Source organism: Myotis nattereri, assembly GCF_964212035.1.
Source record: "Myotis nattereri genome assembly, chromosome: X".
NCBI classification, from domain to species: Eukaryota; Metazoa; Chordata; class Mammalia; order Chiroptera; family Vespertilionidae; genus Myotis; species Myotis nattereri.
This window is the reverse complement of record NC_138078.1, coordinates 31,309,153-31,323,050: the sequence shown is the minus strand read 5'-3', so window position 1 is coordinate 31,323,050 and position 13,898 is coordinate 31,309,153. Positions and strand designations below refer to the sequence as shown.

The 13,898-nt window shown below is 50.1% G+C and overlaps 2 protein-coding genes and 1 pseudogene across 3 annotated transcripts; 2 read left to right on the top strand and 1 right to left on the bottom strand.

The window, feature by feature from the left end:
* Positions 1-1,284: 1,284 nt before the first annotated feature.
* Positions 1,285-2,910, top strand: LOC308511635 (protein FAM47E-like; the record flags this gene model as incomplete). The annotated part of the gene is made up of 2 exons (XM_081081618.1): positions 1,285-1,936; positions 2,120-2,910. 2 exons carry the CDS (start codon positions 1,285-1,287, stop codon positions 2,908-2,910), a joined length of 1,443 nt encoding a protein of 480 aa, XP_080937744.1.
* Positions 2,911-5,051: 2,141 nt separating this feature from the next.
* LOC308511634 (tryptophan--tRNA ligase, cytoplasmic-like) lies at positions 5,052-7,186 on the bottom strand (annotated as a pseudogene). Its single transcript has 2 exons — positions 7,151-7,186; positions 5,052-6,293 (listed from the first exon to the last, which is right to left on the bottom strand). The product of its transcript is annotated as a tryptophan--tRNA ligase, cytoplasmic-like (transcript).
* A 5,947-nt stretch (positions 7,187-13,133) lies between these two features.
* On the top strand, positions 13,134-13,682 carry LOC308511633 (ferritin heavy chain-like; the record flags this gene model as incomplete). The annotated part of the gene is made up of 1 exon (XM_081081617.1): positions 13,134-13,682. One exon carries the CDS (start codon positions 13,134-13,136, stop codon positions 13,680-13,682), a length of 549 nt encoding a protein of 182 aa, XP_080937743.1.
* Between the last annotated feature and the right edge of the window lie 216 nt (positions 13,683-13,898).

The following is a 13,898-nucleotide window of genomic DNA, read 5'->3' as shown; positions in this document are numbered from 1 at the left end:
TAATGAAAGAAAATAAGATAAAATTATGAAAGACACTGGACATCAGGAAGCAGGGACAGATGCCTCACAGATAGGAAATAAATGAGGTGACTCCTATGATGGCTCCACATTCCTTCTGTTTCTAGGCCACAGCTCAGAGAGGTCACGCTATGTAAAGGAGATGGAGCTAAGACACCACAGAGAACAAGGTGGGTAGAGATCTCAAGGCAGACAACCAGAGAGCAAAATGAGAGAAAGAGACGGAACTCTAGAATCTTGTACCCCACAAGAATGATTCAGGGGATTACTGATCAGCTCGTGTGTGAATACATTATTAGAAGCCAGGAAAGAAACCACTGGAAAGGATTCTTGATAACTGATACTCACACAGGGCCTGCAATAGTGACCTTTACTGTCAGCCAGACTAGAAGATCTCTAGATGCACAGGCATTGAATAATTTACATGGAAGGGTCTTGCTTCAGTAGTGAGGAACAGTTAATTAACCATACCACATGGTCTAACAGTATTTAGCCATGTACTATCACAGGGAACTGCTCTGGTTATTTAAATCAAATCTTAAAAAGGATCCCAAAGAATCAAGCTGTTTCCAAGAAACACAACAGTATCTAAAAAGGGCAAATATTATTTGTAAAAAGAAAATGGATGGTGAACAACACATGGGTTTTAAATAAAGACAGGATCCGTAGTAGGGCACTGACCTATCCTTTGTCCTCAGGCTTTACTATGGCACTGTTTTTCTGATTATGTTGAAATGTTACCTTAAAAGATAATTGATCTTGATTTCTGAGGGAGATTTGGGGTGCCATCTTAAGTTGTATACCCAATGCCTCACTCACTTCACCCATATTTGGGCAGATATCAAAACCTGACGGCTGTGAGTACATAGAAAAAACATGGTTCTCAGAAGCTCCCGCCTTTCAATTGTTACCTATAATTTATCCAGGAGAAATGAAAGTACTTGTATGAAGATGTGAACACGTGAAATATTCGTGACCCCTTGATTTCCAAACAGCTTCAAACTGGAATCAGTCCAAAAGTCCATCAAAAGATGAATGGGGAGCTGACCTGTGGAGGAGTGCCCATACACGGGAACAGTTCTGTACCACAAGCAAGAATGCAACCTTGCCGGCCATCCCTGGACAATGCAGGCTGTGCAGGGGCACGTGCTGACCCACCTCGGGAAAGAATAAGAATGAGTCAGCACCAGGCAATGGTCTCCTAGCAACGGGGCCGCTGGGACAACAAACCCCTGAAGCCACTGGGCGCCCTGAGCCAAGGGCGCCATGGCGTGCCAGAAGTGGCCCTTACCTGAGCCCCACAAGGGGTGGCTGTTAAAGTCGGACCTGAGGAAGAAGGCGCTCATAGAGTCAGGGCTGATCAAGCCGTGGCTGTCAGGGCCGAAGCTGGACAAGAAGCCGGAGCCCAGCAAGAAGTGGCTGCTAGGGCCAGGACCGCTGGAGCCCGTGCCCCTGGGCATGGAATGTAAGCCCTGGTTCAAGGACAGGGACAGGTTGCCTTCCCGCTATCTCTCCAGGCAGAACAACAAGCTTGGGAAGTGCCCCACCTCCATGGACAGCCGGCGGTGGGTATTTGTGAAGGAGGGACTGGACGACTTCAGAACGGGCTGTCCATCTGCTGAAGATGTGATCACTCGTGGCCCTCGGGAAGGCTTTCTCCCCATGATTGCTCATAGAATTCCCCGCCCTCCGCCCAAAAAGATTCACAGGCAGCCGCCCACGGGAGCGGACCTGTGTTCCAAGCTCTCGCCAGCCCAGCGAGCACGGAAGGCCTTTGTAGAGAACATTGAAGCCAGCCTGACCCAGCATTCCTTGGTTAACTGCCCGAATCTGGAGGAAGCTCTCCCTCCAGACCTCCTGCTCAAGGTCCTGAAAGTGCTAGATCCTGACAGGGAGCTGGAGGACACGTGGGCGTATTGTGAGGGCACCAAGGAAAGAAAGAAGACCCCCACACACCTGTGTGAAGAACATCCTGAGGAGGTCAACCTGGAGCCTCCCCAGGCAGTGAACCTGGAGCCTCCTCAGGCAGTGAACTTAGATCCTCCCGAGGCAGTGAACCTGGAGCCTCCCCAGGCAGTGAACCTGGAGCCTCCCCAGGCAGTCCACCCCAAATCTGCCTGGAAGCTCAACCTGGAACCTCCCGAGGAGGACAACCTGGAACCTGAAGACCAAGCCTACGTGGAAACGGCCAAGGAGAGTCTCCAGTCATATTTATTCAGTTTGTTTCCTGAGGAAGAGACAAATGCAGCATGCACAACGGATATCCCCAAAGATCCTGGGCTCCAAAAATCAAGAAGAAGAATTCGTGAATTCTGCAGATGGATCGATGATAATTTTGGAGACATAGGCATTGATGAAGAGGACCTCATGAAACAGTTTCAAGTTGAGTTAGAGGTCCCACTCACCCATAATACAGTCAAAATAAAGAAAATAAGCCAGCTTCCTTTGAATATAAGGCCCTGCAAACAGCTAGATGACATACAGCAGAGAAAATTCTCCATGCAGGAAGGTAACTGGGAAAGGAAACTCCACAAACAACAAGACCCTTATAAACCCAAACGGGAGAAGATAAGGTATGGAGCATGGTACCTGGACCCCAAATCCTGGAAAAAGCTGGTCAATGACCAGCCCTTTCCCGACCCTAAAGTCGTCCCTGACAAGGAACATTTGACCGATGGAAGGCATCTTGAACCAGACATTATTGATGAACTTTATGGACCAATTGCCTTCAAAGATTTCATTGTAAGCAAGGGCTACAGGATGCCAGGTGTGATTGAGAAGATGTTTATGAGGAAGGGATGGAACTATGAGTCTGTGAAGACTCCTATACACCGAGTAATGAAACTCCTCTCCAAACCCAAAGAGGAGGATTCAGGGGACGAAGAGGATTAGAAATTTTTCTATTTACTGCTCACTTGGCTAGTGTGTCTCTCTCATTTTAACATAAGTCAGAATTCACCATGAGTGCCTCACTGTGTATGGACAATTTGATTCCACAATATCTGTAAATTTTTAACACCTATTTCTAATAAAACTTTCTGAATTAGCTTCTGCTTCAATGTGTTATGTATTTTACCAACTATGAAGTAAATATTTATATATACTCCTCTTGGTTTTGATTGTGTTAGGAGTATTATATTTTCATTTCAATTATTCATTAAAAATGACCATAAATAAATGAATTACTTAAAAAGGATCTTGTTGCCCAGCCTATGTGGCTCAGTGGTTGAGTGTAGACCTATGTATCAGGAGGTCATAGTTTGATTCCTGCTCAGGGCACATGCCCGTGTTGATGGCTCGATCCCCAGTGTGTGTGTTGGGGCGGGGGGTACATGCTGGAAGCAGCCGATTAATGTTTCTGTGTCATCATTGATGTTTCTCTCTCTTCCTCTCCCTCTCTGAAAATCAGTAAAAGTATATTAAAAATTATGCCAGCTACAACTTGGGATGAATTCCAAGATAATCGTGCATAATGAAAGAACTATCGCTCCGATAATACTCAATTTATAATGCATTACGACAATTATTTTGTTAAGCACAACTTGTAACCCGTAGCCGAAGTAATTTTATGCATTTTTTTTTAATTGTCCATGGCTACCTTTGCACTACGACATGAGAATTTAGGAATTATCACAGAGATCATATGGCCTGCAAGCCTAAAATATTTGCTATCTGATTTTTTACAGTAAAATTTACTGTCCCCCTGATCTAGAAGGAAAATATATTCATACATATATTAAATCAATTATTCCACTCTTTAGCTGAACAGAAGATAATACATGCTCATCTATGGAATAGAATAAAGTAAAATATTTTTATAAAATTAACTATTTAGTTAGACCTTTCTGAACACTTTTCAAATCTGCCTATGACTTTTAATATTCTTAGGGTCAAAAATCCCTGAGGCATATCATCATATTTATGATAGTCCCTGTTTCTTGTAATATCTCTCCATGTGATCACTTGTCATACAGAGATTTCCCATGACTCCAAAAATGTGGGTGTTAAATGTGAGGTAAAGCAGCCTGAACATGATAAAGACAGACTAACTTTCTTTCCACTGAAATGGCTAATTAATTCAATGGGATGTCCACAAAGGCAGGTTGGCCAGGAAACATGGATTGTATGTCACATATATATTCTATCCCTACACCCACCACCCATGGGACCAAAATTAATTTATTTAGGGTATTGTGCTAAGGAGTCGACCCTTCACCTCCATGAAGGGATTTCCTGGGATATTCTTCTGCTTTCCCAGACTACACAGGGCACAAGACTGAATGTTTTCTTTGGTGCCTAGGGCTGCTGTTTGTTCTCTACAGCCCAGGACACCAGCAAGGCACTGCTCTTTGCAGTCCTCCGAGCCAATCAAGTGTCAGGACAAAGGTTTCCACAAAGAACACACATTCCCCTCAGCTGCCACAGGGTGGGGGCACAGTGTCTGCTTAGGGCCAGTCCCTGGAAGCAGCGTGGGGAGGCTCAGGGAAGGGCAGAGGTTCCAGGAGAACACATGAGGTATGGATTTCAGGAAGTGAGCTGGAAAGTTTCTCCCACAGGCTCAACTTAATAAAAGGGGCCACCTGGGGCTAATACTCAGTGTGAAAAGCAGCTTTCAAGCTGGGAGATCTCTCAGTCAAAAGCACAGCTAGCATTTCTGTTTGATTTTGGGGGGATGGGCTGAAATAGGCCTGTGCCCATTAAACTTCCTGAAATGAACACCTAGACCAAAAGCTTGTATAACCATCAGGCTTCAAGGGTCTATGTAGAGTGGGATGTTGTCCAATGGAAGTCCTCCTAGGGGCAGAGCAGGCAGCTCACAGGGTGTCTTTGGAAAGGATGACATGGGGAGAAACAGTACTGACAGACACACAGAGTTACAGACACCAGGAACCGGAAGCCACGTGGCAGAGCCTCTGGATAAATTATGGTTCCTTCTGTGCAGATATAAAATGGGCATTATTGAAAGTCATAGGACAGCTCTGGGCAGGGGTGGGGGTGTGTGTCAAGAATTCTTTGAATATCTCTTCCATAGCCTACTTGCACCTGGACTGGTGCTCTGCCAGGAGGGGCTGCAGGACCTGCATGAGCTCCTTCTTGAGCTCCCAGGTGAGCATGGCTCCACTGCTGTAATCCTTCCTGATTTGCTCCAGCTTGTCCTCATCCTCGAGGAAGAAGGTCATGTACATGAAGGACACGTCCAGGTGGCCATTTCCCCCAAACTGCCTGTGCTCCTCCATGATGTGTCTCCCTCCATAAAACACATACTTGTTGACCTTGGTCTTGATCTGCTTGGCTGTGTCTGTGAGGAAGTGGGCCAGTTGGGGTCACTGGCACTCCTTTGGGTCAGAGTCCCCTGCAGGGAGGGGAAGAAGGTCGAGTGCAGCAGGGTGGTTTAGGATAGAAGATCCTGGGTGTGACATCTCTTGTCATCCTGAAGTAAGGATCCTGGTTGATGGCACAGGGGCTGAGGCCCTGGACGTCCATCTCGCTCCCGAAGTTCTGTGGGAATGAGTTACTGAAGAAGGGAGCAGCCTGGATGGCAGGAAAGCTGATCTTACCCTTGCAATCACTGTCTGCAAAGCCAAAAAATGCCTTTCACTTGGTTGAAGGTCACGTGCTTCTGATCTTCACCATATTCTTGTAGAAGTCTGTGCTCACCCCCATGTAGTCGAGGTCAGAGAAGATGGGCTTGTTGATGTCAAAGCCACAGGTGATGATGTCCTTGGCATTTTCCATGGAGTAGCCATAGGCCTGGTCCAGGGTCAGGACTTCCACAGGTTCTTCTACTCATCTGCCATCTGGATGAGCAAGAGCACATTCAACATGTCCTGCAGCCACTTTGTGAAAATGAACGGGATGTGGTGGCCTACATGCATGGCTTTGGAAGAGGGGCCCCTGCCCATTTACCAGCGAAACAGCTTCTTGTTTTCATAGGCATCGAGGGCTTGGTTCATGTCTCTGTTTGAGAAGAAGGTGCATCTGTGCAGGAAACGGTGCAGTCTCTGGCCCGTGACTCTCTCTATTCTGTTTATCAGCTCTTGGTCAATGTTACTGCTTCCAAACAGACAATGAGCTTGTCATAGTCACTGCCTTTTGCACTGTTCTTCTGTTCATTTCAGGGGTCCACAAAATCCATTTCAGCTTCCATGGCACCCGGACCACTAACCCAGGTGCAAGGTTCTCTGGAAGGCAGTGGCCTTGTAGCTCTCCCCCGTGGCCACGTTGTAGCTCATTTTTAGCAATAACAGCCTCTTCCCTGCAGAATCAATTTCATCCTGGGCTGCGGGGGACACTGAAGAGGTGGCCTGTGGAGTAGCTGAGATCTCTGTGCAGCTGGGCTCTTCTTTTATAGTCTTCCCCCTCTTACTGTTTCCTTTGTTAAGCCCCTTTCTTCTCTTTTCTTCTTGTTCACCCCACCCTGCAGCTATTTGCAGTAAGAATTTCTTAGAAATCAACCAGTTTCTCACAAACACTTGAGCCTCTTGACCAATTCCTCATGAGAAAGTCCAATCAGGTTTTGGTTGTGAGTGTGTGTATTTGGGGGAGGGTAGGTGTAGAGACCAAGGAAACCCACTCTAAATTCAAACTATTAGCCAGTCATTGCATCATTAGCTGGTCATTAGCCACCCCACACTGCAAGCTGGCCTCCATTTAACCTCCACACTCACTCCCCATCTAACATCCTTAGTCTCAGTATGAGAACTGAGTTTTCATTTGTCCTCATGGGAAGAAAGGCAGACTCCAAGTGCCCTGTGGGTATTGTGCACTAAGGCAATGTTGTGAAAGATCAGTTCTGGGGTCACAGGGACCTGAATTTCCAAAGACAGCTTTGACTTTTTAAAAAAAAATATTTTTATTCATTTCAGAGAGGAAAGGAGATGGAGTGAGATGAAAACTTCAATGATGAGAATTATTGATCATGTGCCTCCTGCACACCCCCTACTAGGGATTGAGCCCATAACCTGGGCATGTGCCCTTGACCAGAATCAAACATGGGACCCTTCAATCTACAGGCCAATGCTCAGTCCACTGAGCCAAACCGGTTAGAGCTGGCATTTTACTTTTCTTTTTATTGCTGAAAGTATTATACATGTCCCTTTTTTTACCCTAGTGACCTCTCCCAGCACCTTACCCCCAAATCCTTCACCATCCCATTGTCTGTGTCCATGGGTTATGCATATACGCACATGAGTTCAGTGGTTGAATTCTTCCTCCCTCCACCCTCTCCTTCTTTCCCTATGAGGGTTGCCAGTGTGCTCCATGTCTCTTTGACTCTAGGTCTATTTTTTCATCACTTTATGTTCTTAGTTATTTTTCACATATGACTGAGATCATATGATATTGATCTTTCTCCCACTGGCTTATGCAAATTAACCGCCATCTTTGTTGGGTTAATTTGCATACTCATCCTGATTGGCTGGTGGGCATAGCAGAGTGATGCCAATTTCCATGTTTCTCTTTTATTAGTATAGACTAGAGGCTTGGTGCACAAAAATTGGTGCACTGGCGGGGGGGCGTGTCCCTCAGCTCCACTTGTGCCCTCTCACAGTCTGGGACCCCTTCGGAGATAATGACCTGCTGGCTTAGGCCCGCTCCCGGTTGGCAGAGGGCAGGCCCAATCCCTAGGTGCAGCCCCTGGTCGGGCTCAGAGTAGGGCTGATTGGGGAGTTGGGGCGCCACCCTCAGTCACGATCAGGGTAGGGCCGATTGGGTGGTGGAGGTGCCACACTAGTCACAATCAAGGCAGGGTCAATGGGGAGGTTGCGGATTCACCCCCTCTCATGCACAGAGCAGGGCCGATAAGGGGGTTGGGGCGCTGCCCCCTCTCACGCACAGAGCAGGGCCAATAGGGGAGTTGGGGCACCACCCCCTGTCACACACAGAACAGAGCAGATCAGGGGGTTGGGGAGCTTCCCGCTATCAGGCACAGAGCAGGGCCGATCAGGGGGTTAGGGCGCCATCCCCTGTCATGAACAGAGCAGAGAGGATAGGGAGTTGTGGCCCCGCCCCCTGTCACACACAGAGCCGCAGGGCGATCTGGGGGTTTGGGCGTTGCCCCCTCTCACACTGCTTCAGGGGCCAGGAGGCCTCGTGGCTCCACTGATCAAAGTCCTGGGAGGCCTTGCGGCTCTGCTTGTCACCAGGGCAGTGAGGTCTCGCTGCTCAGCTGATCCAGGTGCTAGGAGGCCTCACAGCTCCGCTGATCCCAGGTTCGGGAGGCCTCACGGCTCAGCTGTTCTCGAGTTCGGGAGGCTTTATGGCTCTGCTGATACCCGGGTTTGGAAGGCCTCTCGGCTCCACTAATCCCGTTGCTGGGAGGCATATTACCCTTTCACTATATACTATAGAGGCCTGGTGCATGGGTGGGAGCCATTTCTTTTGCCCTGAAGGGTGTCCCGGATCAGGGTGGGGGGTCCTGCTTGGGTGCCTGGCCAGCCTGGATGAGGGGATGGTGGCTATTTTCAGTTAGTCACACCACCTACAGGGTGGGTGTCCCCCCTGGGGTGCCTGGCCAGTCTGGGTGAGTGGCTGAGGGCCGTTTTCAGGCTGTCTGGTGACTAAAGCTCCCAACCTCTCCTTTTTTTCTTTCTTTCTTTTTTTTTATTCTGGGATTTATTTTCCTTCTATGGCTGTCACTGCAGCTGAGAGCCAGCTTTAGCTCTGAGGCTCGGCTCCAGCTCTGAGACCTCGGCTGCTGAACTCAGGTATCTGGTTTGTTTGGCTTCTATAATTGGAACACTGTTGCAAATCCAGCTTGGCCGGCTGGTTGAAAGCATGGTGTTTATTTAGCTTCTATAATTGCAGCATTGCTTCTTAGAGTGCAGCTCAGAGGCCAGCAGTGGCAGGCCGGGAACCTTGGCTTCCTCCATCACTGAAGCAAGCAAGCCTCCTGTTCGCTTCAGCTGCCTGGCTCCCGACCGCCATCTTGATTGGCAGCTAATTTGCATATCACCCTGATTAGCCAATCGGAAGTGTGTTGGAGGTACGGTTAATTACCATGTTTGTCTATTATTAGGTAGGATAAAAAAACCAAGTAACCAACATGACCAGTCACTATGACATGCACTGTGGCTGGCCAATCGGCCTGATCAGGGGTGGTGCTGACCAATCAACCTCTCACGTTCCCTCCCCTGGGCTGGCCCAGCCCCAATTAGCCTGATTGGGGGAGGCTTCTGGACCCCACCCATGCATGAATTCATGCACTGGGACTCTAGTCCTATCTAATAAAAGAGAAACATGGTAATTAGCGTACATCTGCTACACTTCCCATTGGCTAAACAGGGTGATATGCAAATTAACTGCCCACAAAGATGGCAGTTAATTTGCATACAGAGGAGCAATGATGGGAGGCCATAGGGAAAGGACGGTGATTGGAAATACAGGCAGCAGGCAAGAGCCGGGAGGCATGGCCCCTGGCCCTGAATGGGAGAACCGGCCATCTTTGCCCGCCCCCCTGCCGGTGATCAGAGAAGCCAGAGCAGGGCACCGAAGAGGCCGGTGCCTGCCTCTTCCCTGGCCGCCCCTGCCAGGGATGAGGAACCAGAGATCCCATAGCAGGAAAGGGGGGCCTGCAGCTAGTCCCCCTGTGCGCCTGCCCCTGGGTCACTGCAGTGATCAGGGAGCAGGGAAGAGTGGTCACTAGCCAGCCCCCATGTGCGCCTGCCCCTGGGTCGCCATGGCGATCACAGAGCAGGAAAGGGCAGCCTGCAGCCAGCCCTGTGTGCGCCTGCACCTGGGTCACCACTGAGATCCCTGAGCAGGAAAGAGCGGCCTCTAGCCAGCCCCCCTGTGCACCTGCCCCTGAGTCACTGCAGGGATCATGGAGCAGGAAAGGGCTGTCTCTAGACAGCCCCCCTGTGCGCCTGCCTGTGGGATCGCCGCAGCGATCATGGAGCAGGAAAGGGGGGCCTCTAGCCAGCCCCCCCTGTGTGCCTGCCCATGGGATTGCCCCAAAGATCATGGAGCAAGAAAGGGTGTGAAGTATGGTACCTATTTGCTTTGTTTAACAATGGACAGGTTACTTTGATTTTCTAAATTGTATAAGTCATCCCATTCGATTGAATGCCTTATCGATTGAATGACTATTCCATTGATTGTTATCATACTGGTCTTAGAGAGCACATTCTTCTGTACCTGGGAAACAGGACAGCACAATTACCCTAAATTGTTTTAGTGGCCACAGGTGGTGCGTTCCAGCTGACTCAGTGGTCCAGAGACCAGGACAGCACAATTACTCTAAACTGTCCTGACAACTTAGTGGTCAGGAGACCCAAGGGCTCTAGATAATGTATACCTGTCAATTCAGTGACCCCGAGACCCGACACTGTAATTAACATGCTTAATTCTGCTTCTGTAATCTGCTTTTTTGGGAGCCAGGTGCCACATTCCAAACCCTGGGATGTAATCAATACCTTTGTGATTTTGCCTATATAAGTCTGGTTTTGCCACCATCTTAGGGCTATGAGATTTGGGAATGGCCCCTCATAGTCCCGGATTGCAATAAATGTGACTCTTTAATTCGACTTCTTGAGGCGTCCTTCTGTGATTCGCGGGGTACGTTACAACAGGTGGCCTGCAGCCAGCCATGTGTGCGCCAGCACCTGGGTCACCACTGCGATTCCTGAGCAGGAAAGAGCGGCCTCTAGCCAGCCCCCCTGTGTGCCTGCCCGTGGGATTGCAGCGGCGATCAAGGAGCAGGAAAGGGGGGCCTGCAGCCAGCCTCCCTGTGCACCTGCGCTTGGGATCACTGTGGTGATCCCAGAGCAGGAATGGGCGGCCTGCAGCCATGCCCTGTGTGCACCTGTCCCTAGGTTGGTCTGGCAATCCCACAGCAGGAAAGGGCTCCTCACCCTGGCCACAGCTCAAGGGAGAGTACAACATGCAGTGGAGGCCAGGAGCCTGAGAGATCAACAGAGAGGGGCACCTCCCAGGTGTGGCTGGGGGCAGGCCCCCAGCAGACAGACAGACACACACACACACACACACACACACACACAAAGAGGACGCCTGCACCGAGCCTCTGCTGCCAGACTGTGGCCATCAGTAGGACATCTACTGAGGGCTCTTGGACTGAGGGGCAGGCTTGGCTGAGGGAACCCCATCCCCCAGTGCACGAATTTCGTGCACCAGGCCTCTAGTATATATATAATTAAGAACAATGTCAAAAAGTTTACTGACTATCTTTCTTCTAGGAGTTTTCTGGTTTTGCATCTTATAGTTAACTCTTTAATCAGTTTTGAGTTTATTCTGATTTATAGTGTAAGAAAATGGTCTAGTATCTTTTTTGCATGTATTTGTCCAGTTTTCCCAGCACCATTTATTGACTAGAGTGATGGTGAACCTATGACACGTGAACTCATTTTTTAGTTGATTTTTCTTTATTAAATGGCATTTAAATATATAAAATAAATATCAAAAATATAAATCTTTGTTTTACCATAGTTGCAAATATCAAAAAATTTCTATGTGTGACAGGGCACCAGAGTTAAGTTAGGGTTTTTCAAAATGCTGACATGCCGAGCTCAAAAGGTTCGCCATCACTGGACTAGACTGTGCTTATCCCATTGAATGTTCTTCCCCCCTTTGCCATAGATTAATGGCCCGTATAGGTGTGAGTTTGTTTCTAGGTTATTCCGTTTCATTGAGCTATACATCTTTTGCCATTACCATTTTGTTTTGATTACTAGGGGCTTGTAGAATAGTTATATCATTGGTAGCATGATACCTCCAACTTTGTTCTTCTTTCTCAAGATTGCTGTGGCTATTTGGGGTCAAAATTTTTGGATTATTTGTTCCAGTTCTATGGTAAATGGCACTGGTATTTTGATATTGATTGTGTTGAATCTATATAATCCTTTTGGTACTATGGACATTTTTTACATTAATTGTTCCTATCCATAAGAAACAGTATATGCTTTTATTTATTTGCTTCCTCTTCAATTGTGTTCTTCAGTGTCTTATTATTTTCAGAGTTCAGACGTTTTTACCTCTTTGGTTAAATTTACTGGTAGGTATTTTTGATGCAATTGTAAATGGGATGTTTTCTTAATTTCTTTTCTGATGTTTCATTATTGGTACATAACCATGCTATGGATTTCTGAACACTAATTTTTTATCCTGTAACTTGACTAAATTCATTTACCAGTTCTAATAGCATTTTGATGGAATCTTTAGGATGTCTGCGTTGAGACCATGGGAACTGTCCCCCTTGGGGGCAGACAGGGCGGGCGGAATGTGTTTCAGGGCTATGCTGAGAGATGGAGAGGAGACAGAGTAAAGGGCGGGAAGGCCAGTTCCCATGCGGGAAGATGGGAGGCGGAGGGTCGGTGAGGCTGTGGAGGCCGGGCTCTGCCCGCAGAGAGGGGGGCCTTGATGGTGAACAGGAGGAAGTGGAGGTCGCTGGCGTCACCAGGCCGAGGACGGGGTCAGGCTGTGGGAACTGTGGGAGCGGACGCTGACGTCATTCCGATGAAGCGTTGGGATTCATGCTGAGGCAACAAGGATTCCCCAAAAGGGCTGGGCGGCGGTTAAGGACACAACCACATCGGGACCACATTCACCCAAGCTGCTCAGAGAAACCAAGTGCGGTTGACGTCCTGACAGCGGTCGCACTTGTCCTCACGGGTCACACTTTAAAATGCCATGAAGGCCAGGGCCCAACATGAGTCCGGCATAGAATCCGGAGAAGGCCAGCACTGCCCGCCTCCTCGGCCCCCCTCAGCCCCCCTGTGAGGCCCCCGCACCTCCCCCAGGCCCCTGAGTAACGGTCACTGCTTCCGGTCCCCTCAGAGCCAACCGCCACCGCCAGCGGCCCGCAGCCTCCTGCGTGTCTTGTTGCTGCGGCCACCTGACTCTGGTGCCCTGCCCTCACCCGGCACCCTCCGAGACCCCAGCCGCCTGACTCCGGTGCCCTGCCCGCACCCGGGACCTTCTGAGACCCCAGCCGCCTGTCTCCGGTGCCCTGCCCTCACCCGGGACCTTCCGAGACCCCAGCCGCCTGTCTCCGGTGCCCTGCCCTCACCCAGGACCTACGGAGACCCCAGCCGCCTACACCTGTGACCCGCCGGCCTCCTCCACTCAGCCTCAGCCTCCGACCCGCTCCTGCGCCTGCAGACATGGCCACTCCTCCGCCCTCCTCTGAGCGCCAGCGCTACCATCCAGACTGCGAGGCCGCCATCAACCAGCAGATCGGCCTGGAGCTCTACGCGGCCTCCGTGTACACCTCCATCGCCGGCTACTTCCAGAGGCCCGACCGGGCCTGGCAGCAGGGCTCCCAGTACTTCCGGAAGCGGGCCCTCAAGAAGAGGGAGCAGGTGGACCGGCTGGTGTGGCTGCAGAGCCAGCGCGGGGGCCGGGTCCTGCTGGAGGACGTCCCCCGGCCGCAGCAGCACCAGTGGGACAGCAGCCTGATGGCCCTGGGGCTGGCCCTGCTCCTGGCGAAGAGAGTGGACCAGGGCCTGCGGCACCTGCACCGCCGGGCCACCCACCGGGAGGACGCCCACCTGTGCGAGTTCCTGGAGAGCCACTGCCTGCACCCACAGGCGGCCTTACTCCAGGAGCTGGGCGGCCACATCAGCCAGCTGCGCCAGATGCAGGCCCCCGAGTCCGGCCTGGAGGAGGACCTGCTCCACAAGCTCACCCTGGGCGACGGAGAGGAGCACTGACCGGGACTGCCTTCCCGAGAGCCGAGGGGGCCTCCCTGCCCCGTGCCCGGATGCCCATGGCCACATTGCCCGTGCAAAACGGGCACCTCAGTTCCATGTTCAAGGTCCACTGTCTCTTCAAATAAAGTCTTTGGTTCTTAAATAAATAAAGGTATTTCTCTGATTCCTGTGAGCAAATCCCTCACATTTCAGTTTAAAACAGGTATCCAGGAGTCT